General features: G+C 45.7%; 1 protein-coding gene across 3 annotated transcripts in view; it reads right to left on the bottom strand.

Annotated features, from left to right (window-relative positions):
• The window catches only part of Mapk14 (mitogen-activated protein kinase 14), a 56,650-nt gene that overhangs the window by 9,225 nt on the left and 22,645 nt on the right, over positions 1 to 24,780 (bottom strand). For 2 of the 3 annotated variants that reach the window (XM_076917205.1, XM_034523983.2), the window contains 8 exons: positions 24,361 to 24,490; positions 22,932 to 22,990; positions 13,316 to 13,427; positions 12,657 to 12,686; positions 12,352 to 12,399; positions 11,065 to 11,179; positions 10,555 to 10,626; positions 2,431 to 2,510 (listed from right to left, as the gene is read on the bottom strand). In XM_076917205.1, coding sequence (XP_076773320.1) covers positions 2,431 to 2,510; positions 10,555 to 10,626; positions 11,065 to 11,179; positions 12,352 to 12,399; positions 12,657 to 12,686; positions 13,316 to 13,427; positions 22,932 to 22,990; positions 24,361 to 24,375 — 531 coding nt within the window. In that variant the 5' untranslated portion in view covers positions 24,376 to 24,490. The remainder of the gene's footprint in view (positions 1 to 2,430; positions 2,511 to 10,554; positions 10,627 to 11,064; positions 11,180 to 12,351; positions 12,400 to 12,656; positions 12,687 to 13,315; positions 13,428 to 22,931; positions 22,991 to 24,360; positions 24,491 to 24,780) is intronic. The other variant, XM_034523984.2, reaches the window with a different exon arrangement.

A 24,780-nucleotide genomic window follows, 5' to 3' on the forward strand; every position in this document is an offset into this window, starting at 1 on the left:
ACTCAGCTTCACTTCACCAGTATGTAGGTACTGTATGCTCCCCACCCCCAGGGGTTCTAGGGACTAGACCTATGGCCATGTTGATATAACTGAGCTACAACTACAATAGTTATCTTGTTTTTTGTTTTTTTAAAAAAAACAGTGTCTTACAAATTAAGCCCAGGCTAGCCTCAAAGTTGCTTTGTAGCCTGGGTCAGTTTCAAAGCTCAGTTCTGCCTCTGCCTTTTAAGGGCTGGGGTTACAGGCCTGCACCATCACATTTGGTGCTCTGGAGATTTCAAAAGTACTGATGGTGTCATCAACATTAAATTAACCTTCCCAGGCTGGTGAGATGGCTCAGCAGTTAAGAGCACTGACTGCAGTTCTAGAGGTCCTGAGTTCAAATCCCAACAACCACATGGTGGCTTACAACCATCTGTAATGAAATCTGATGCCCTCATATGGGGTATCTGAAGACAGCTATAGTGTACTTACATATAATAAAAAAAACCCTTTGGGCCCAAGAGAGCAGCCCCCACCCCCCAATTAACCTTCCCATACCTTTTCAACATTTAGACTACCCATTTCTGACAATTCTGCAGAGAAGCTCTTTTCTCACTACTGTACTCAACTGAGTTATTACTGAGAGGATGTTTATCTTGGTATCTGGTTTTGTCTATTGCTGCACTAGAACTGTTCGAATGTATGATGTGCCCACTTCATTTCAAGATAAAAGACATCTCATTATTAGTCCATGTATCCAACATTTTTTTTCTTTCTTTTAAAAAAATATTATTTATTTATTTTATGTATAAGTACACTGTAGCTGTCTTCAGACACACCAGAAGAGGGCATCGGATCCCATTACAATGGATGATACCATGTGGGTGCTGGGAATTGAACTCAGAACCTCTGGAAGAGCAGTCAGTGCTCTTAACCACCGACTTAACCACTGAGACATCTCTCCAGCGCCCCAGCACTTTCTTAAACAGAAATGATGGGTTGGTGAAGGGTAGATATTCCCTGTCTCGTACAAGCAGCACCTATCTACAAAGCAGATGCTGGAGTGGCAGGAGGACACAGAGCTGCTGGCAGTAAAACCCAGACACGGGAGGAGTGGCCACCTCAGTGTCCTTAGCACTACTTACTAGCTGACTAAACTCCTTCCGAAGCCCCAGCCTGCCCCACATCCTCTTACCAGCCAGTCCTTCCTAACACAGGCTCACAGCCCTGGCTCTCTATTCCCAGCCTCTGCATTTCAAAAGCACCTCTTCAGTTGTGGTCAATACCGCTGACAATGACTCTCAAAATAACGTGCAATTGCATGAGATGATTAGCTCACATTACCAGAACATGAGGATCACTGCCTCTGCCCGGTGAATCAGAGCATGACTCAGGCAAGTCACAGCTTTTTTGTTTTTGCTTCCTTATCTTAAAGGAGTAAATGAAACAAAATAAAATAGGCCCAGCAACCCTTTCACAGTCCTCAGAACAGAAATTCAAAAGCTGTTCTTAGCTCCAGGGTCCTTTCTGTACGGCTACACAGCAGATGTGGGGTCCTGATTTTGTCAGGGGAGGTGACTCATGTGTTGCTGTTTGCCCGCAGCTACCCAACTGCCTTCCTAGCTGGGCAGAAGGCCCTTCTATTGGGAAGTGGTGGGAGGGGAACCTAGGCGTGCACAGCTGGGGCTTGGCCCTCCATTTATTTCCCTAAGGGGGAATGAGAGGAAGGAGGGGCTTTCCTAGCTTCTTCAAAGTTTCTGGCTCCAGAAAGTGACCAACAAATTAAAAAAACAAAACAAAAAACCAAAAAAAAAAAAACAAAAAGCAAACCAGAGTCACCCTCTTATGGCCTCCATGGAGAAAGCACAAGCTCCAAGTGGCCTCTCATGCTATTCATTGTACTGACCAAGGTTCCTGGAGGAGCTCAGAGCCATCTGCAGATTGTCATGAGGGGGAGAGGGGCCCCTCTAGGGAAGTAAAGAGCAGGTCATTCTGAGACAAGGCACATCTCACCCTTCAGAAGTAAGGTCAGACTAGCATATGGTAAGCGTCAGAAATGAGATGCTCACTGTAAAGTAAGAAGGGCATGTGGGCACCTTTAGAGAGAAGTCAGGGCTCAGGAGGACACACACATTTCCCATTAGTCTCTCGGAATGAACTGGAATCTCAACTCTCAGTTTTATTAGCATACAATTGCCCCAAAGGGGTTCCCATGATCTTAAGTCCACACCCAGATAAAGTTAGTTTAGAATAAAACGCACTCATGCATGCAAGCAGGCACATGCAGGCTCACATGTGCTCACACACACACTTCAGCAGGCACATGCAGGCTCACGTGTGCTCACACACAGCACAGGCATACAAACATTCCGAAGTCAGAGTGCAGAGACGGAAGGCAAGTGGCAGAGGCCCCGTAGGGTAGTAATTACAATCAAAGCATCAACTCACAGACTCGGAGGAGATTTTCTTCAGAAGCTCAGCCCCTGGGGTTCCAACGAGTCTTAAAATGAGCTTCAATTGATCAATATCTAATGGTGGACTATAAAGGAAAATGTCGGGACAAAATAAAAGTGAAGAACAAAACAAAACAATAATGAGCAAAATCAAACACAACAAACAAACAAAACATCCCAATAATGGAAATGAAGCCCCCAAACAAGGCCAACATGGTGGAATAATCTGGGTAGAAGGCTTCTGCAGGGTGGCCACTTTCAGCACTTGCTCCTCCTGTAGAAAGGTTCAAAATACCGCCACACACACACACCTGTCACCATCATGCAGCAGGAAGTAAAGCTACTGTGGATGGGTCTTCGACACCAGAGGCCATGCCACTCAGTGCAGGGCCCAGCCTCCACCTCTACCTCCCCTTCCACCGAGGCACTAGGAGCCAGCTAAGCAGAGAATGCTGGCAAGCAGAGGCAGAGCACACGCTATGCAGTTTATTTGTGACTATTCCCCGAAGGCGTGACCTAATGAGCTTGTATTCTGACAGCTGGGAGCCAGCTCTCATCCCAGAGCCTGCTGTTCACTTGAGTGTGCCCTCTGGAGACCTTCCCCTCTTCCCTGTAGGAAGCAGAGCATGTGAGGGACAGACAGCCAGCAGAGGGCGCTACCCGCTATGGAGGGCACATGGATTCAACCCTAATGCTGTAAAGTCATCCAAGTTTAACAGATTTCGCAGGATCATCTCCTTCCTTCATGTGTCCGCCTCAACCTGGACCCCCACCTCCACCCGCAGTCCCCCCCACCGCACATGAGAACATCCCGTGCTCTCTGGGCACTGTTGGTAATGCCGTCCTTTGTATCCTGCTCGCCTTCCCCCTTTCACAACCCCCCAATTACTTCCTTGGGTGGGGAGCAGCTTTGCTGTTTATTCTGCAGGCTACGCAGCCCAGGCTGGCTTTGAACTCAGGTCCTTGTGCTTCACCTTCCCAAGTGCAGGGAAGGCAGATGTATACCATCATGCTGAACCCCACTGCTCACCTCAGATAATCTGTTACATAAAAGGCACACACGCCATTTAAAGAGCAGGCAGAGAAGATGAAGACATTCTTGATCTAGCTTGAACATACAGAGACAAAGTAAGCGTAACTCAGTAATGAGAGCTGCGTCTGTGAGCGGCAGTTGCCCAGTCACAGGAACTGCTTATGCAATCAGATGACATCTTGCCTCTAATTTTTTTTGTTGTTGTTGTTGTTGCTTAAACAGAAGAAAATTCTAGAAAGGTGACAGCAAGGTACAGCCTGCTGCCTATTTTATATTTGGAGTTTTCCTGGAACGCAACCAGGCCGTGCGTTTGTTTATTTACACCCCGGCTGCAGCTGCTTTCACAGCCTGCAACAGTCACTAATCTGGCCCGTTAAGAAAAGATGAACTAGTGCCCAAAAACTGCATCCTACAGAAAACTGAGATGACCCAGAAGCAAGTCCACTCACACAGGATAGTCCTGAAGTTAGAATGGTTTACAAAAAAAACAAACCTGCTACTGAAAATGCTCAGTGTGAGAAGCTCCCGGTGTGGAGCGTGGGTGGACTGAGAGGGGCACTGACTCAGGCTGTGACACTGCGACATGCTAATGGTGACAGCTTCCCTGCAGACAGCAAAGAAGCTACTCAGTTTATATAAATCTAGCTCCATTCACATTTCTATTGCCCAGAAATATCTGATTTTATTAGCCACTTCAAGAGGATGTATGTCAACAATAGAAAAAATTAGACTCTTCCAAAACCTTCCAAGAGGTGATTTTACCTCTTGGACTCAAAAGTAGCTCATTAACCAGCTGGGTTTAGTGACTTTTTAAAGAGGCAAGTTTCTTATTCCCTTTGGGGAAGGTGGAGTCTGGGTTGTTTCCTGACTTGGCTTCACCTCCAAGCTGCCTGAAGAACACACATCCTTTCTGATAATAGAGCTCCCGAGTCCGTCAGCAGGCAGGACGCATCCATACCATTCTCCCTTGTCTGCAGGTGTGAGCTATCTCAGATTAAATCACAACTAGCTCCTCAGCCTCATATGCTTGCCCTTCTGAGATCTGTCACTCAACTTTTTTCTGCCTGCCTCAAACTACCACTCTTGAATAGGCTCAAAGCTTCAAGTAAAGACAACTATGCCAGGCACTGCTAAGCTCTTTCTGCAGCAGTGAGGGCAGCCTCTACTCTTCCTGTATTAGGCCTTTTCTTTTCCCACTGTCCCTTCCAAGAGTTGTTCTAACAAGAAGCCTTTCTACACATGCTTTTTTGAGATGGCCTCAAACTCACTGTGTAGCTGAGGTGACCTGGAACTCCTGAAACTCCTGTCTCCTCCCAGGTCTTGGGCTTATAGACATGTGTATAGCAATGTAGTGACCTGGAGTTTTACTTTATGCTTGACTTTTTTCTCTGAAGTCACTTACTTATGGCTCTTACCCCTTACTCCACCTTGCTTTTCCAGCAGAGGAAGACATTCATTAGAGTCACCCCTATCACTCCTGTTGGTTCAGTCTGACTACTCTGGTTTGGGCGGCAGGCAGCAGCAGCATCTCTCCAGCCTTGCCTAGTGCAGCCAGCCTGGCAAACACCGACTGACCCAAACACACACTTGACTCACTGTTCCGCTCCATCCTCAAAGCCCAGAAAAACATTCTATGCAGTTTATACAAAAACAAAAACAAACAAACAAACAAACAAAACCCCTCAAACAAACCAAAACAGAAAACCAAACAGTGACTAGGACTGACGAGCATGGAGCCCAGTGTGGAGGGCTGTGGAGGGAGCTTCCGCAGAGCAGTCTGCGAGTCAGAAGATAAGAAACACACAATGAAAGAAAACCCTCCTTAGTAGCTAAGGCAAAGCTGCCACCCAGCTATGTGACACTGCACAGCCTGGCATCTCCACAGTGGGCTATCCTTCATAACTGGGATAGCCCTTCTTTCCCCACACAGAAAGTAAGTTTATCATCGGTTTAAAATGCATTTCAAGTAGGATGACATTACCAAATTGAACTCATAAGTTATCTGAGGCCAAAGATGCCAAAGGCAGAATTAACAAGTGAGGGGAAGGATAGGGTGATAATCAGTGTAACTCAGTGGACTACCACAGTAGTTAAAGAACCCTGCCTCACCTTCCAAGTGCTGGGTCCACAGGTGTGTACCCTCATGCCTGGCTGAATTAAGTCTTTGGGGTGGGGGAAGTCATTCTAGTGACAGCCTAGGACAAGCCTCACTGAAAGCCAGCTTGCTCCCTTTTCTGGACTGTAAACGAAGTCATTTTCACTGGCACACACAGAATAGTTCTCAAGATTTATGAACATGCAAAGTCTCCTGTTTTCTAACTCAGTCTCCTGGCTTCAAACTCAGATCTGCCTGCCTCTGCCTTCCAAATGCTGGGCTTAAAGGGTGTGTGATAGCAGGCCTGGCCTTAAGCTGGCCTACGGAGCTGAAGGCTTGGCAGCATACATAAGCCCTCTCTGAGTTTAAGAAAAAAAAAAAAAAAAAAAAAAAAAAAAAAACCGAACTGAAAACAAGAAAATATAGCACACTGACAATGGAGAGCAATGGTAGCAACAATACTGTGTGCTGTCTAGTGTATTTGCTCAACCACCCATGTTTTACTTCGTCCTCTGGGGAGAGCAGACACAAGGTTCACTAGACCACTGTGTTGTATATATGCAATGTTCCATTGCATGTCTGAAAAAGGACTAACTGTTGCATTGAGACTGTTCTTTTTTGTTTTGTTTTGGTTTTTCAAGACAGGGTTTCTCTGTAGTCCTGGCTGTCCTGGAACTCACTCTGTAGACCAGGCTGGCCACGAACTCAGAAATCCACCTGCCTCTGCCTCCCAAGTGCTGGGATTAAAGGTGTGCACCACCACCGCCCGGCACATTGAGACTGTTCTAATACACCAAGGACAGCACACAGATCAGCACAGCAACAGAAGTATGTAAGTGTAACCCAGCAGTCCTGCCACCCTCTGCTCACATCTTTAAAAATAATAATTTATTTTTATGTGTCTGAGCATTTTGCCTGCATGCGCATCTGCATCATGCACGTGCCTGGTGCCCACAGAGACCAGAAGGAGACATTGGGTCCCTGAGATTGGAGTTATAGATGACTGTGAACTACCATGCAGGTGCTAGAATGTGAACACCAGTCTGGAAGAACAGCTCTGCTCTGTAACTGCTGAGCTGTCTCTCCAGACCATAGGTCACATCTTAGGAGTGCCACCTCCACCACAATGAAGGAAATTTACATAGAAAAATAGAAAGTCAAGTCTGTGATCTCTGGTAGGAAACTGTATTGTCTATACTGGATAAAGGCAAGAAGAAAGCCACACAGCTTACGATCCTGAAGCTGAAGTACTGGCATCAGTGACTGGATACCTAACTAACCCACACATTTCAAAATCAGAGCAAGTGAGGGCTCCACCTGGAGAGACAGTCTGATATTAAGTTCTCTTTTGCTAGCTCGATCAGTTGAATTCACGTGATCCGTATAGCCAGCCCACCAGGCTTCTAGAGAAGGGCTTTACTCTTTACAGAACCACTCTTATTAAGCTGGATGGAAGTCACAGCATAGTCGTCAGTGGCAATGACAGTCCAACATAGGTTATAAACTTTAAAATTGTAGTGATTAATTTAAGTCAAATCAGTCAAGTTACATTAACCACACTTGATATTCAACTATGAGCCATACATAGGACAGCACATACCTAACAGATCTACGATGCCTCGAAAAGTCCTATTAGGCAGTTCTCAGACAGAAAGAAGCTAAGACCACTAGTTCAAAGGCACACTGACTAAAAGTGAGGTAGACAGAAACCCACGGAGACAATCGAACTCCAGGAAAGAGCAGCCTGCAAACTTTCGCACCGGTGCCCATTTACAAACCACACAGGCGACAGCCGCAGGCCTTCTAGGCTGGCCGGTGTGAGGTCAGCATGTTCTCTGGAGGCTCTGAAGAGAGTTCTAGAAACCATAGAATAGGGCAGTGAAGAGAACTTCAGGACCTTAAGAAAAATAGAGGGCTGGAGAGATGTCTCAGTGGTTAAGAGCACCGACTGCTTTTCCAGAGGTCCTGAGTTCAATTCCCAGCAACCACATGGTGGCTCACAACCATCTGTAATGGGATCTGATGCTCTCTTCTGGTGTGTCTGAAGACAGCTACAGTGTGCTCATACACATTAAATAAATATTTAAAAAAAAAAAAAGAAAAGAAAGAAAGAAAAAAGGAGAGGGCCACTAAACTAATACTTTCAGGTTCACCCAGTTAAAACTAAACACATGGGTTAACTCCTAGTTTTACTCAAAACACCCCTGTCAGAATTGCCTAGCCAGGGGCTCAGCTGGTAATGAGCCTCTCTAGCATGCATAAGGCCCTGGGTTCTAGGTCCAGCACAGCATAAAAACAGGCACAGTGGCTCAGGAGACCAACACAAGAGCACTGTGAGGTTGAGGCTGTCCTGAAATACACAGTAGTTCCAGGTGAGCGTAGCCTACAAAGAAAGACTGTCTCAAACAAAACAAAACACGTCTACCACCAATAACAAACAGAAAGACCTGTACAGAAAAGACAGGAAAACATCATATATGCTGGAAATCAGGAGAGACCTTAACTACTGTAGGCCCAGATACAAAGTATAAACTTGCCCAAAACACCCTAGAGAAGAGGTACCTAAGAGCCCCTTGCCCACAGAGGGCTGGTTAGGAAGGTCTTCCTAGGACCTGGTCATAGCACTCAGCTACTCTGAGGTCATTGCAGCCATGGGCCAAAAAGACCCAGCTACTAACTAACCTGGCAGCAATGATGCTGGCTTTTTTGAGAACCCAAGAATTATAAGGTGGCAGAGGCATCCATATTTCCAATGGAAGCCTAGGCAGGACCAGGGCTGGACTCACTGATCCTGACAGTGTGATCCATGAAGCTGTGAGAGGTCACAGACGTGTGAGTACCCAGAATGTGGACTGTGGACAGAGCTACAGGCAGTGAACCAAGAGAGAAGGCATACGGATACATCCAGCAAGGTCATAGGAGGTGGGCCGCCTAAGTCCTTTGGAACTTAGATGATGCCACCCGAGCCTCTGATGATGGACGTTAAACTGTGCAATTTTAATGCTCCATCTCATCTTGCTTTGGTCTGGTCCTTCCTTACTTTTGGATGAGAACATTTATGTCACTAAAAACAAAAGTATATAATCTGTTTGTTGATTTTAACAGGGACTACAGCAGAGAGTTTGCCTTGAATCTCAGAGACTCAAGAGGATCTGGATTCTTGGACATGGACTGAATGTGTTTTATACTTCAGAGGCTGGGAACAACCTCTGTATCAACAGTATGGACCTCCAGTATCTCCTGCTGCAGGTCTGACCCCAGCTGCTGCTACTATTTTTCACGCTGGGAACACTAGGAGGTGAGGGTCTGGGAGAGGAACCAGGTCATTAGGACTGTGTCCTAGAAGGTACATTGTTCTCGGATGCTTTCCTCTCCCCAGCCTCCTCTCCCTGTCTGTCTCTGTCTCTGTCTTTCTCTCTCTCCTGTTTCCTGGTCACCATGAAGTAAGCAGCCTCCTCTGCCACATGCTCCTGCTACCATGCTGCTCTGTCTCACGGACCTCTGAACCCATGAGCAAAAATACATCTTTCTCTCAGGTATTTGTCTGTGAACATGACTAGCTACTGATACAGTGATTTGCTTCACAGATACTGGTGAAGTTAGCAATTCCTGATGGCTCTGGTCTCAGTAAGTTCTCACAATCACCGAGCTGTATACAGTTAAGGAAATAGAGAAATGTGGATGTTGGAAAACTTGATCAAAGCCACATAGTTCTAAAGAAAAAAAATCTAAAATCTAAATTCCAGGGCCTTGGCATCTAACTGTGAATACATGGACTACAAAAGCAACAAACTGAGAGGTTCCCCTAAGGATGGGTCGGTCAGTCAGTCTGTCGGTCTGTCTGTCTGCCTATGAAGGCATGTGTGTCTGGGACCAGCTAAAGGACAGCTGGAGAGACACCAGAGGAAAGGAAAGAGAAGAGAGAGCAGCTTCAGGATGGTCCCAGAGGACAACACAAGGTGTGTCACAGACTCTGCCTAATCCTCTGAGCTTGGACTGTAAGCAAGCCAAAATCTCAAGGGAATAGAGACGGTCGGGTGTTGACACCCTGGAGTGGGAAGTAACAAGAGTGAGCTGCACCAAGCAACACACAGAGGAACAGACAGCATTACACAAGGAGCATGGATTCCATTCCATAAAAGACCTGTCCAGCAGAAAACTGTAAGGACAGACACAGTGGCATCAGGCACTGGAGAAGGGCAGCCCAAGCTGTCAGCACGTGAGCTTAGACTCGAGGTGTGTTAGGCAAGCGCTCACCCTGCAGTCAGAGGGTGAAGCGTGTGCTGCTGTGGTAAGAGCCCAACCAACACAATTTGCAGGGAGGGCACTAGCGTTTGGCAGAACTGTCCTGAAGACTGATTTTAAGCATCTGTTTTAACACTCTCACCTAAACATCTTCCCTAAGCAGAGCTGATGGGACTTCCCACAAACATATTTGACGATATTATTCCTAAGCCATGGAACAATTGATATCCCAGCAGATAGGAAAGGGTGCTTGGTGCCCAAAACCCAGATGGTACTAAATATGGGAGTAAAACGGGGCTGGCTCTAAGTGGGGACAACGCTTTGTGGAGAACAAAAGCACACAACAGGACTCTCTCCTCTTCCTTCGTTTGTTGGTTGTTAAGCAGCAAGTAGGACAGGACTCAGCAGGTACGCCAGCACAGGGGCCCACAGTCTGTTTAGTACATAAGCAAATGTGAGAACCAGACATCTCTGAGGTCCAGGTGCTGTGTACACGCCAAGGATGTGCAGAAACAGACTAAACTCACTAATAAAAGAGACTTGCTGCCAAGACGACAGGAGTTTTAAGCTTGTTCTCTCAACCTCAAAGCCTTTTCTTGGCAAGGTGAGCAATTCAACAAGAGGACAGACCTCAAAAGCAACGCCTGAACTGCAAAGAAACGAGTCTTCCCCACAGACAAATAAGGGAAGCGCACATCTAGGGCAGCACACAGATGAGAAACGGGGCCAAATGTGTTAAAGGATACGGTCTGTACCAGGAAACAACGTTCTTCCGGTCAACAGCTCAGCCATGATGCAGCCCACGGACCAAATATCCACTGAAATAGTAATGAGGATACAAGCACAGACATGGTTTCTATTCATACTCATGGACACAAATGACACTAGTTAACTGGGAGAGATTCAAGTTAGCATTTAAGATACCCAAGGTTTGACAATCATTTTTTTATAGAAATGAACTTATTAAAACTGTCACCCAAGAAAGGGCCCCAGAGGTAGTGCAACTCAGAATATAATTAAGATAAAAGAAGGAAGCAACTCACAAAGGGCAAAACTTTGTTACTGATATAACTGTGGATTCTCCCAGGAAACGTAAGTGTTAGGATTAAGAGTCCATTCCCTTGAAAGTAGTGTCACAGAAAGAATGACAAGGAATACTTAAGAAGAAAGGCCCCAACTGCTAAGCCGTCTGAAAGCCAGGTTACGGAGTGCCCTTCCCCATCTGGGCCGGGCCGGGGCAGTGTCCGGGGCAGCACCTGTCTGGTTGTAGTGCATCCAGTTCAGCATGATCTCAGGGGCTCTGTACCACCTGGTAGCCACGTAGCCTGTCATTTCATCATCAGTGTGCCGAGCCAGCCCAAAATCCAGAATCTAAGGGCAAGAGCAGAAGTCAGGCATGGGAGCAGCAAGTCCTGCCACCTCACAACAAGGAAAGCAGAAAGTGGGCACCCCAGTCTTCACTTAAGAGTGCATGGTAAAGCACTCCAAGAAATTTAAAAATAAAGCTGTGAGCAAAGCACACCATCCCCCACAGGAATTTACTCAAGGACAAAAAAACCCACCCACACCGGTCAGCACACAGCCGTTCACAACAGGTCTATATTCCCGAACCACAACAGTGGCAAGCCCCCACTCATGGGACGACAGGCTACAAACTTTGGTATGCTTGTGAAATGAAACTGCTGAGCAACTAAGTGAGAACACTGAAGCTCACAGCACAGAGGAACACACAATCCAGGGATGGGCCTGGTTCTGTACGGTCCATTTATATGAAACACAAGATTAATCCAGAGTCAGAGTTGGGTCAGTGGTTGCCTGCATTGGATGAAGAGTGAGGGTCACGGGTCACTAGGAGGGAACACTCAAACTTTTTGATGCTCTGTAGGTTACTATGTCATAACTGTGGTTACATGGGCATTAAATCCCTACAAAGAGGTACACTTTTTTCTTTTCAGTTTTATGTATATGGATGTTTTGCCTGCATGTATATCTGTGCACCAAGTCTGTGCAGTGTCCACAGAGACGAAAAGTGGGCATCAGACCTTCTAGATGCAGATAAGCGTGAGTCTCTATGCAGCTGCTGGGAACCAAACCATCCCTCTAGCCCCTGCATAAATTTAAAAAAATTCATTAAAAAAAAAAAAAAGTGTAGTGCTACTTACTTTTTAAAGATAGCTTATTTACTTAGGTCTTATTTAGATCATTCTGAGATCTGCAATTTTTCCTTTTAGAAACCTATTTAATAATCAGTGTTCCAGGAAGGCTTAATTGACATTTAGACTATAACATCCCCTTATTACAATTAATGTGCTACATTTCTAATTTAATTATCTTTTAAAAATGAAAAGAAGATACCGACATCTACTTCCAAAGTTACTGACAGCTTGCTCAGCCTACTTCAAGTTTTACAGTCTGATCTTCCTAAGGACAAACTACTACTCAGAGAGCAAGTCATGGCTCATAAATCATTTTCTCTAAGTGTGGTCGGTTATGATTCTGAGGAACACTCAAGGGAAGCAAACAGTCCATCTCTTCCTTCTTACCTTGAGCTCGCAGTCTTCGTTCACAGCTAGGTTGCTGGGCTTTAGGTCCTGGAAAGCAAGCAGAGAGATACCAACGATGCAGAGTCCGCTCCTGCACACATGTGGAAGAGGCCCCAGAGAGAAGCAGACTTCAAAGCCTTGAGCAGGCAAATGGCAAGTGTTCCTTTGCCTGTCTATACTGAGAGGAAGGTTGCAGTAATTCACTATTTCAGTTACAAGTTAAGACGGAGTTCTGAACTAGACACCACTCTTCTAGCCCCACCCACACTACCAAAATAATTATATACCTAAGGTACAATACATACCCTGTGAATTATGTCAGCCGAATGTATATACTGCAAAAGAGAAGAGAGTCGGTTGAATGAAAGCCATCTTCAGCTTTGTGGGGTCACATCCTCTAGGACACCTGCAATGTTCTCCCTCAGCTAGCAAGCACTGTGCATGCTCACAGTGGGTCATTACACAAACTGTAATCCTCACTCCACCTACTGGAGTTGTCAACCTATTTTCTTTCTTGAGGATGATCTCAGTAAGGGTTCCAATATGCCAAACATCAAAGGTGGTTTTGAAGAGGCCCCTCCCCCATTAGACAGCCCTGGTGGCTGGCACTCCTTATGCTGCACATGGTGGTTCTTGTTTTTCTGCCCGTCAAGTCCTGAGAAGGAATATAAAAGCAGCTCACAGCACTGAGGAATGTTTCAAGGTCTCAGTATCACACTGACTTGATACCAGGTTGTATCAAGATGGTACTAACTTTTCAGTGTGGCTAAAAGTCCCCATCTCTTGGCTATTTAGACTAAAGGATCAAAGGCAAGGACAACATAACATTTGCTTTCTAGTAAACTGTGGCCTGGGAAATACAAGAGCAGCAGGGTTGGTTGATTCTGTAACTCTTTTCTAAGTTCTTACTACACAGGAAAGAGTGATAATTTATTTCCCCAAATGACAAAGCTATTGCCGATACCTTCAACCCTCGGAGGATCTGGTAGATAAGAAACTGAACGTGGTCATCAGTAAGCTTCTGGCACTTCACGATGTTGTTCAGGTCTGCCCCCATAAGATGGGTCACCAGGTACCTAGAAGTAGAAGGGGTATATGTGTGTGCGTGTATATGTTACATACGGACTGATCCAGGAAAGACCGCCCAAGAAGTACCACACCAGCCCAAACTGAGCTCAACCTTCCTGCATGCACTTGCTATGTCCTTTTCCTGGTCTGTAGAGAAAACACTGAGGTGAAAAGAAGCTGGTATAGACGGAGATTAGGAAGGCACACACACACTGTAAGTGCTTTCTTTCTCTTTGTCTTCTCTAAGACAAGTCTTATGTAGCCCAGCTCATCTCAAAGTTAGTCAAAGATGGACCTTGACTTTCTGATTCCCGCCTCTCCTTCCTGAATGCTAGGGTAATGGACTATACCACTGTGGAGATGACTGAGAATGGTCCCCACAGGTTCATGTATTTGAATGCTTGGTCCTCAGTTATGGAAGGAACTGTTTGGGAAGGATTAGTAGGCATACTAGCTACTCTTGTGTCAATATTGCCTTGCTTGTTTTTTGACTATTTGCATCTATTGTATTGCTAGTTCCTCAACCTAGAACTGACCTTAATACTTGCATGTAATTAAAATGGTATAAAAGCAAAAAGGAGGAGGGGGGGATGGGATGGGGTTTTCTGGGTGGGGGGATGGGAAAAGGGGATGGCATCTAAAATGTAAAAAAAAAAAAAAAGAGTTATCAGAGGAGGGAGCCTCATTTGAGAAAATGCCTCCACATGATCTAAGTGTAGGGCATTTTCTTAGTGATTGATGGGGAAAGCCCAGCCTACAGGGAGCCATGTCACCCCTGGACTGGTAGTTCTGGGTTCTAGAAGAAAGCAGGCCAAGCAAGCCATGCAGAGCAGAGCAAGGCAGTAAGCAGCAGCATCCTCCATGGCTCTGCATCAGCTCCTGCCTCCAAGTTCCTGCCCTCACTGCTTTCCATGGTGAACTGGTGAAACAGTGAGTGAAAACCTTTCCTTCCCAACTTACTGTTGGCTCATGATGGGTCATCCGAGCAATGGTAACCCTACTAAGATCGGAGGACGCATCATTGGGGTCAAATTGGAGGTTTCAAAAGCCCAAACCAGGCCCAGCCCCTGCACCCCCACGACAAGGTACTAAACCTCTACAGCTGTAAGGGAGCCCCAAATTAAATGCTCTCCTCTCTGTCTTTTCAAAACATAACAGTGCTCAAGATCAAACCTAATGCTTCAGGGTGCTAGCTAGGCAAGCCCCTAAGCCACACCCCCCAGCCCTTCAGTTGTCTATATTTTGCAGTAGATGCACACAGTGTAATTAACTGTACTCACATAATAAAGGACCACATATCTGCAATCCCACCATCATATGTTTACCTCATTAATCTTGTGCTGTTTTAAGATTTTCAAAATGCAATCTTATCTTTTCAAAAACAACTGGCAAAAGGCTGGGGCTTGCGAGCACTGTCCCGCTCCACCTTAAAGGAAGGAGGAATAAGGCAGGCCAGAGCGCCCACCCGCAGGTGTGGTGCTTCATGGAGATGAGGGTGTGTGAGCGCACAGGCTCACCCAGCAGGCTCGCCACACAAACCTCATCACTCCTGCAGCAGCAGCACAGGGACAGAGCAGAGCCAGGGCCCAGTGTGTAAGTGAGGGCAGGTGTCTCTCCCCTCCTCAGGAGGCTTGACCGCTGTATGAAAGACTAGAGAGACTTGGCCTAGTTTTGACTTTAAAGTGAGATTTTAGCCATTTTCCTAAAACTTGCATGTTTATATTACCTTAAGGAAAAGGTGAACTTCACACATAATTTAAGAATAAACTAAGAGGCTGCAGAAATGGCTCATCAGCAAAAGTTCTTCCCGATGTCAAGGGGACCTGAGTTCAGTTCCAGCACCCATGTTGGGCAGCTCTTAGCTGCCTGTACCTCCAACTCCAGAAGACCTAATGTTCTTTTCTGGCCTCCGTGGGTACTGTACTCATGTGCATATAAACACACCCTCTAACATACATACAAAATACTTCTTTAGAAAAATAAATAGCCATGTGGTGGTGGCACACTCCTTTAATCCCAGCACTCAGGAGGGAAGAGGCAGGTGGATCTCTGTGAGTTTGAGGCCAGCCTGGTCTACACATCAAGTCTCAGGACAGCCAGGGCTATACAGAGAAACCCCATCTCAAAAAAAACAAAAAACAAAACAAAGAGTAAACTAGACTCTTTGAAGTGTTTTTATCAAGGTAGTTTTGATTTGAGTGAATTCCAAGCCCCCAAAGAATATAATCAAAGGCAGCTACCAAGCCTGATGGCCCAAGGCCCATGCTCAGGACCCACACTGTGGAAGGAAGGAAGGAAGGAAGGAAGGAAGGAAGGAAGGAAGGAAGGAAGGAAGGAAGGAAGAAAAGAAGAAAGGAAGGAAGGAAGGAGAGAGAAATGACTCCTGTAAGTCATTCTCTGGCCTCCACATGCATGCTGTGGCATGAACATTCACTCATATTCACACATACATTAATTCATACAATTTTAACATTCTACAGATGTTGCCATAGTTAGTCGATTTCCCTAACAGTTCCTCAAAATGTAGTGAAGAAAGACCGTCAGGAACACAGTGCTGTCTCCTTCTTGTCCCAGGCACTTACGTTGTGGTGGTGCTGAGGAGCCAGTGCCTTGTGCATCTGAGGCACCCCGCCTCCTGGAGCCAGTGAGACAGGTCTCGCTACTCACCTTGCTGTCCTTGGCATTCTTCCGCCTCACCCTCACCTTAGAGGCATCCAACCCAACACCTGCTTCAGGACTGTGTATTTTTAGCCTCAAACTGGCATATAATCTGGTAGTGTAAGAGTGCTGACTAGGGCTACAAAGATGGCTCGGTGACAACACTCGCCATGAAAGCCTGAACTCAATCCCTAGGACCCAGCTCCCCAAGTTGTCCTCTGACCTCCATACCACAGTACATATGCATCTGCAACCATCACACACATCCAACATACGGGCACAGCAAATGGTTAGATACATGGCCCTGTTCTATCACACACAACTGTTTCTGATGAGCTGGGAGACCTAAGTGGATCTAGTACTTCTGATCCATTTTATCACAAACATTTTTAAGAGGAGGAGACTGTCACACCACCGTGTGAGGACAATTTGTCACTTAACACAGAAATAAACACCACACCTCTCCTAGGCTACTAGTCAACTGAAAGCACTATTTACGGTCGAGTTCTTTCAGCTAATCATTCCATGCTGTTTCCACAGGGTCCAAGATCAATCTATTATCACCAAGTATCAAATTTCAGCTCACATATAGAAGGAGTTCCAAAGCAAATCATACAACCCAGGGCAGGAACAAGCACCACAATTACTGTTTATGGGAGGCAAGCCACTTCTCCAATCAAGTACAAATGCAGATGAACTCACTGGTTCTAACCCAGTACCACAAAAGCAGAATGGATAATCTGAAAGGGGCACCACAAGAGAGCCACGTGTCTCTATAGTGATCTGATTCTGGCAAGTGTACTTAATGGCACTTGAGAAGACATGCTTGCCATTATCTCTGGACTGAATAGTGAGTTCCTACAGTGAGTTAAGGAAGGCTGGAGCACTGCAATGGGAAAGCTAGCCAAAGCCTCATCCTCACAAGATTAAGTGAGATTATATTGTAAGCTGAAGGCCAAAACGATGACTTCACTGCTGGATTCCAGTTGTGCTTCCCACTTGGGACATGGCATCCTCTAAACTTAAGTCCCCAGTAAGACAAGTGACTTGTCTCTGACCAGCACTGAGTGGAACTCAGGATTGACGACTTCGGGCTCCAAACTGCCCTGTTCCAGAGTCACGCTTGGGTGGCAACCAACTGTCAAGATTCCCACTATCTCAGGCTTTTTAAAAGCACGATAAAAAGAAGGTTCAAAACAAAACAAAAGCCTCTTGTTATAGCTTGGCATCTCCACCACTATGGGCTCTATCTGAAAGCAATTAGAAAAAGGCAGAGCATGTCTTCCAGATTTAAACAGGGCTGAAAACAGCGGCAGGAGCTGACAATTAACCACCAAGGATCACACTTCTCCCTCATTCACAGTGAGACAGAATCCTTCCAGTCCCTTATTCTGCCCCAGCAACCTCTGACCTCACTGGCTACTTCCTTATTGGCTCTCAGCTACACACTGGGCTTTGAATACGATAGAACACAGTGGTGCCAGGTATGACCTTGGCTATGTTAACGGAAAACAGAGGCAGAACACCCAGAAGGAAGCAGCTTTGTTTACATTCATGTACAATAAAGGTTCCAAACTGTCGCCTCATCTGACAACCTAAATGCTAAGTCTATATCACAGTGTTGTGTCAATTGACAACTCTGATATTCAAGTCTTCTGTAAGTCTGAGATGCTGCTAAAAAACCCAGCTAACAGCACAGACTATCTGCATGTTTTACTGTTTCAGCCACTTGAGTGGGTCATGTTTGATTGTTCTGTATTTTAAAGGGTTAAAGGGTTTTAAAGGTTATGTTCTGTGTTCCATAGGGTCTCTCCTATGTAGCCCCAGCTGTCCTAGAACTTGCTATGTAGAATGATAGGTTCTTGCAATCATTTCTTCTACAAATAATACCTGCAGGTAGGCCTGCTGATGCTCCAAACACTAACAATCAGGAATAAATGAAAGCACCCCCCTCTAACAGAGCTTACAAAGCAAGGGAGAAAATAGACAGAAATATATGATGACAATATTTGCAAAGCACCAGGCAGAGTAAGGCAGACAGTGCCTGGGGATCACAGCTCAGCTAGGGCACAAGAGGGGAACAAGTTTCTGATCCAGAGACCCTTGTATGGGACCAAAAGGTACCAATCAGCAAGTGTGGTGAGAGGCCAGGCTGTGGGGAGAGTAGGTAGAGGCTTTGTTGGGGGTATGGCTGGTTGTCTGTATTAGAAAGAATACAAAGATAGAGACACAAGTGGAAAGTGGGTCACACAAGGTCAGAGAGTGCACAGAGCCAGAGCATGCTGGGCCTCCCAAACCTACCACACTGCATGCTATGTGGGCATTTAAACTCAATGATTAGAGAATATGCTTGCAGTCTTCCTCAAGGATGACAACTGTGTCTGGCAGAGGCAGATATTCAAACAGGGAACAAAATCTAAGAGCAAACCCAGAAGTGCTCGCTGACTCGATGCCTGCATGCCTCCGTGGCTGAGCTGGTAGAGGTGGAGGGCTTGCCCAGCAGGCACTGCACAGACCAGATACAATGGTGCACGGCAATTATCCTAGAACCAGGGAGGAGAAAGCTTGAGGATCTGGAGTTCAAGGCCCCGTGGGATGCATGAGATCCCAATACAAAGATAAACTAATAAATATAAAGAGTGAAGCAGAGCTGCAGAGACAGACAGATCTGTGGGAATTCCACGTCAGCCAGGGATACCTAGGGAGATCCTGTCTCAAATAAATGAATGAATGGAAAAAAAAAAAAAAAAAAAAAAAAAAAAAAAAAAAAAAAAAAACAAAAAAAAAAAAAAAAAAAAAGAAAGAAAAGGAAAAGAAATCAAGGATAAAAAGTTGTCACATGGGGAGGAAGTCACCTGGAAGGCTGATTTCCACTTAACCCAGTGCAAGCTGGTTTTCCTGAAAGTTGAGAAAAGTATTTCCAAAAAGTCCTAAAACTGCCCCCCTGCCTACTAAGCTTAGTTAAGAATGTTTCAGAGACTGAGGCAGAGGTGGCGCACGCCTTTAATCCCAGCACTTAGGAGGCAGAGGCAGGCGGATTTCTGAGTTTCTGGCCAGCTGGTCTACAGAGTGAGTTCTAGGACAGCCAGGGCTACACAGAGAAACCCTGTCTCAAAAAACCAAAACAAAAATCAAACCAAAACTAAACAAAAGGTTGAGAAAAACAGCAGCTCTTTCAAGACTTGACTGTAATATAGTTTGTTGAAACTTTCTGCATGTGTAAATATTCAGGACACACAACAATGACATCTGCACACTGGACAGTACAGGCAACAACTAAAAACAAGAGACGTGCTCAGAGGACCTCCCATCTGTGTCGCTGTGAAATGCGCAACTTGCCCGCCCATGAAATACAGCAGTCAGAGTCAGATGTGCTCACTTCCCAAGCCATCTTAATGGCTGCACGTTGCTTGCAAACAGTCTACTGCTCCTTTCTTGAAGGTACACGTGGTCTTACAGATGAAGCAAAAGTGTGAACTGAATGATGAAAGGGAAAGTGATAAATGAAACATAAATGCACACACTCAGGAAAAGCACAATCAAAAGCCAGCTGCACCTCTGAGAGGCAGCTGCAGCTGTGCAGGGGGTATGCAGACTCAGATCTGCAGCCTGCCCTGCAGCCAGCAGCCTTGGTCTCTAATCTTCAGAATGTTGTTGTCTTAGTGAACACAAATGGCTCACAAAGGCTCGATCTCTGTGTGTGTGAAGATGTTTACTATGTAGAGAACACAGAACTAAGCTCTGTTCTGGAAGGATGCTAAGTCTTTGACTGGGATCAACATCAGCAACAGTCAGCAAGGAAACACTGCCCACCATCTGCTCCGGCTTACCACTGTTCTCACAGAGCATGGTAACTGACTTGCAAGTACTCAGCACTTAGGACACAAGTACTTACCTACCAGACAGCACCTGAGAGCTGCTTTGCTCAAACAAGAGCTAGGGACTAGGGAGGGAGGGCTCAGGGGTTAGGAGCCCACACTGTGGCTCACAACCACCTATAGCTCTAGCCAGAAGATGTGACACACTTTTCTAGTCTACACAAACACCAGGTATGTACATAGCATATACATACATACATATATACATACATACATACACACACACATACATACTGTGTACACAGTCATGCATACACACAATTAAAAAAAAATCTTTAAAAAAATTGTTAAAACCCAGCTGAAGGTAAAAAGGAAATAGAAGCCTCTGTACTTGTTGAAATGACTGCAACTTTAAAGTTGTAATAAATGAATAAAACTTTATTTACTGGGGTAAATACTGGTAGTAAGTGGGCTAAACCTAGTCAATAAAATGTAACCCTTCAAATAGACATCAGACTTCCTTAGTGCCCTTTCAGTGTAGCAAAAACAAGTCCACGTTTTCATTCCAGAATGCTCAATTAAACCAAAACCCAATACTTGTAGTCCACAAATCTTTTTTTTTTCCTGTTAAGAGTCTATCTTCACTAAAAACCTAGGTTAATACTCAGACCTAACGTTAGCTAGTGTTTTTCAAAGTCATTCACAAAAAGACTGCAGTGGCATTTGTTTCTCCTTTAGACTCCCCCACACTCTCCTTTCCAGGCGCAGGCTGCAGCAGGGCTCTGGAGTCTGATCAGCCTGTGTGGGTGGAGACTCCGCTCTGCTGCTGAGCCCGGGCTGCGGGAACAGCCTGTCACTGTTCTGAGTCACTGCCAGTCTTCCTTTTCACTTGCTTCCTAAACTTTCATCTGCAGGTCAAGCTAACGTGGCCTCCTTCCCGATACATGCGTTCTCAGCAGCTTCGGCTGGCGGGAAGCTGCTGCGGCCACTCCTCTCCTGCTCATCTTTGGCACTTCCTGTTTTCCCCTTGTCTACAAACATAATACAAGAGAGCAGACGCTGCTCTCCGCCTGGGGTTCTGTGGGAAACGATAAATGGTACTGACACACATTCCAGAGAAAGAGTGGAGAGAAGCTGGTTTTGCACTGGAGCATCAGGAGTGGAGCTGGTACAGTGTGGATGGAGAGCGATAGCCCCACACAGCCGTGTCAGAGGCTTCCCTTCCAAGGGTGCTACAGAAGCAGAAAAAGCTCTGGGCAGTACTGTCTTTGCTGCTTTGTGGGGTCCTCTTTTCCCACCCTTTATCCCCTGTGTTCACCCCCATTACTAGATAGAGGGAAGGAGGGAGGGAGGGAAGGAGATTGATTCCTGAATCTAATTTCTTTTTTTTTTTTGTTTTTCTTGACCACTAGCAAACTGCAACCAACCCTCCTGAACAACCACCAACCTAGCATTGGGGCCCTAGCATTTATATACCTTATAAAAAGTTTCCAGAATCCCAGACATTACACAACTGCAGAAACTAGCTGGAAAACACTGTGCCAGCTGCAGCCAGCTGCTGCAAAGCAGCCCCACATCCCCATACCTGGGGCTAAAACTAAAACATCCTTATACTATTTCTGTGAAGTAGTTTTTCTTGAAGAAACCAAAATTCCGAATTCTCACTGCATGGCAAGGCTTAAGTCATCAGGGGTGTGGCTCTGCAGGTTGTGGAACCCTGGTCCTTCCTTTCTTTCGATTCTTTGCCATGAGATGAGTGGTTTCTGTCATGCCAACACTCTCTACCAGTGCTACCCGCCACCTCGACCAGAAGCCTAGAAGCCATGGGCTCACCTGACTATGATGTGAAACCTTTAACACCAGGAGGTAAGAAACCTATTTTTCTGTTTACATAAGCTAATTTCTTTGGTCATGTTGTAGAGAAAGGTAGCTTACTAACACAGGAAGAGCACTGATGACCTATAGTTTACCTTTTACAATAAACATACTTTCCACTTAGGAATTTGAGACCCAACAAGACCAAATGTGCAGTCTCCACTCCTGCAGCACAGTGTGTCTCTTAAGTGGGGTGGGGCTCCCTGTCTTCTCCTCTTCTTTTGATAAACACCTGACAAAAGCAACTTAAGGGAGACGCTTGTCCTCTGGCTCACAGGTCATCACCCTGCACTAGCGAGCAAGCACAGATGATTAGAGGCTGCTGCTCTGCTGGCTTTCCTGTCTTACACAGCTGCAGATGCCCTGCCTAGAGGATAGACACAGCCAGTTTAGGTGGCGCTCCCTTCATCAATTAACAGTAAGACAACCCCCTGCCCCAACAGGCATGCCCAGAGGTCCATCAGGTGATTCCTGATTCTGTCAAGTTGATAATTAATATGGGTGTTAATCATACTAGGAAAGCTAGTATGGTGGGAAGTCTGGATTTGCACAAGACACCTGCTGTCTTGCATCACATGCGTGTCAGCATGTGAAGCATCCATGAACAATGGAGCAAAGATCAGGAGCAGTAAGAAGAACAGCTCCATCTGAGGTGTGCTCTGCAGGGCTTCCTACACCTGGCAGTTCCCAGCCCTGTGTTCTTACTAACACATCCATGTATTACCATTCCCTTCTTTCCTGTTTTATTTCTCTGGGCCTCTACTTGTGCTTCCTGGGACTTCTAGGCTCTGCTTTCTAGGACGCACCAGGCTGGAAGAAGTCTTTAAGTACCAGCATATAGCCTCAGTGTCATCTCCCCTACCATGAGGGATCAAAGGAGGCAACACATATGGAGACGGGCATTTATGGGAAAAATTATCATCAAAGTTCCCCATCCTCCCTGTCTGTGGGACTTTTGTAAGGACTCATCACTGGCTCTGAATGGACTACACTGTGTCCTAAATGCACCACCACACATTATATTCACTTTATGGATCCCTTCCCCAAGAACCCAGAACAGGTAGAGAATCATAGTCTGACGTCTGGATGCTGCTGAGCGGTGCCCGGGGCTGCTCATCCCCATCCTCTAGCTGAGGCTGCAAACGAGAAAGATTCACTCACACGTCGTTGAATTCTTCCAGGGACCTTGCGGGTGTAAACACGTCCAACAGACCAATCACCTGCAAGAACACATAAAAATCAAACAGTGGGGAAGTAATGGTTTTCTTACAGTACTTCTGCAGTGTTTTAGGTAGAGCTAACTCCAAGCGCAGCCACACCCATGTACTCAGTGCTCCACTTTCTACCCAGACCGTGCTTCTGTTTTGCATTTGCTAACATCATTTCTTTCTGAGGATTTGGCGTTTGCAGACAGCGTTTCATGTGACCTAGGCTAACTTGGACTCCTGATCTTCCTACCGCCATCTCCCAAGTGCTTACAGACATGTGCCACAACACCTGCTTATCACTTCACATAATACCATGAAAAAATCCTGTATCTTCTTAGAATTTGTTAACATGGCCAGCAGTGTATCAGACAGCAAAAAGGAATTAGGATTCCTGCCTTATGTAGAATTTATTTTGTGTCTCTTTCTCTGTGTCTGTCTCCCCTGCACTATCCCGTGTTCGTGTGTATCCCTGGATGCCAGAGGGAGGCACTGAACCCCTGAAGCCAGAGTTACAGGCAGGTGTGAGTCACCCAATGTAGGTGCTGGGAACCAATCTTGGGTCCTCTACAAGAGCATCGAATACTCATAGCCACTGAGACATCTCTCCAGCCCCAAGTCTTTGTTTTTCACTGCATAAAATTGATAGACTCAAAGGTGAGATAATTTCTACATCAAGTCTAAGTATTCTGGTCCTGTCCCAGTCCCCTCTGTGCCTGCTTTGTTCAAAAATAGAAAGCAACGGGGCTGGAGAGTGGTTCAGTAATTCCAACCCAGACAGGACTACATACTGAGACCCTGTCTCAAACAAACAAACATGTAAAAAATACAAATCACAGCCAGTTGTGGTGGCACACACCTTTAATCTGAACATTTGAGATGCAGAGGCAGATGGATCTCCATGAGTTTGAGGTCAGTCTGGTCTACAGGGTGAGTTCTAGGACAGCTAGGGCTATACAGAGAAACCCTGTGTCTAGGAAAAAAAAAAACAAAACAAACACAAGACAAACAAAACACACCAAACACTAATATCTAAATGAAGAGCAGATTAGTCAGGTTGGGTTCTCAGCACCCACAGTGGGGCTCATAAGTACTTGAGATTCCAGTTCCAGGGATATGACATCTTCTGGTCTCTAAGGGTACTGCATCCCATGATGCACATAAACTCCACATAAACATACACAAAAACTAACTAAATAAAAATAGAAAATTAAATGCTTCTTAATATCCTGGAGTAAAACTATAACCCTGGCAAGGGGCACGCCATCATTCTCACGATGATCTGACAGCCCTCATGAAGCATGAACCCAATCTGACAGTGTGATGTGTGTCCGGCCGCACTGCATATGAAGCCTTCAGTGTGTGCAGGAAAAGGAGCGACTCACATTCTCGTGTTTCATGTGCTTCAGCAGGCGCAGCTCTCGGTAGGTCCTTTTGGCGTGAATGATGGACTGAAACGGTCTCGACAGCTTCTTAACTGCCACACGGTGCCCCGTCTTCGTATCAAAAGCAGCACTGATGTAAGAACAACAACAGAGCCCACTGTTAAGAGCACTCCAACTACTACACCTTTTAGGCTATTTCATTTCCAAATTAAATTTGTGGCAAGACACAAAAAGGAAAACAGAAACCAAAATAAGAACTCTAACGACTCATTCATTACCCACCACCCAGAGAAGGCTGCTATTTATTCGAGATGCTTCTTTTTGTCTCTTTTGTCTATATCAGCAGCTGTTAAGTATTTTCCAGAGAGGCGCAGACAGTAGCATTTTAGACTCTCCACAGCCCAGGTAAGGTCCCTGACA

The sequence above is a fragment of the Arvicanthis niloticus genome, chromosome 20, assembly GCF_011762505.2.
Source record: "Arvicanthis niloticus isolate mArvNil1 chromosome 20, mArvNil1.pat.X, whole genome shotgun sequence".
NCBI lineage: Eukaryota > Metazoa > Chordata > Mammalia > Rodentia > Muridae > Arvicanthis > Arvicanthis niloticus.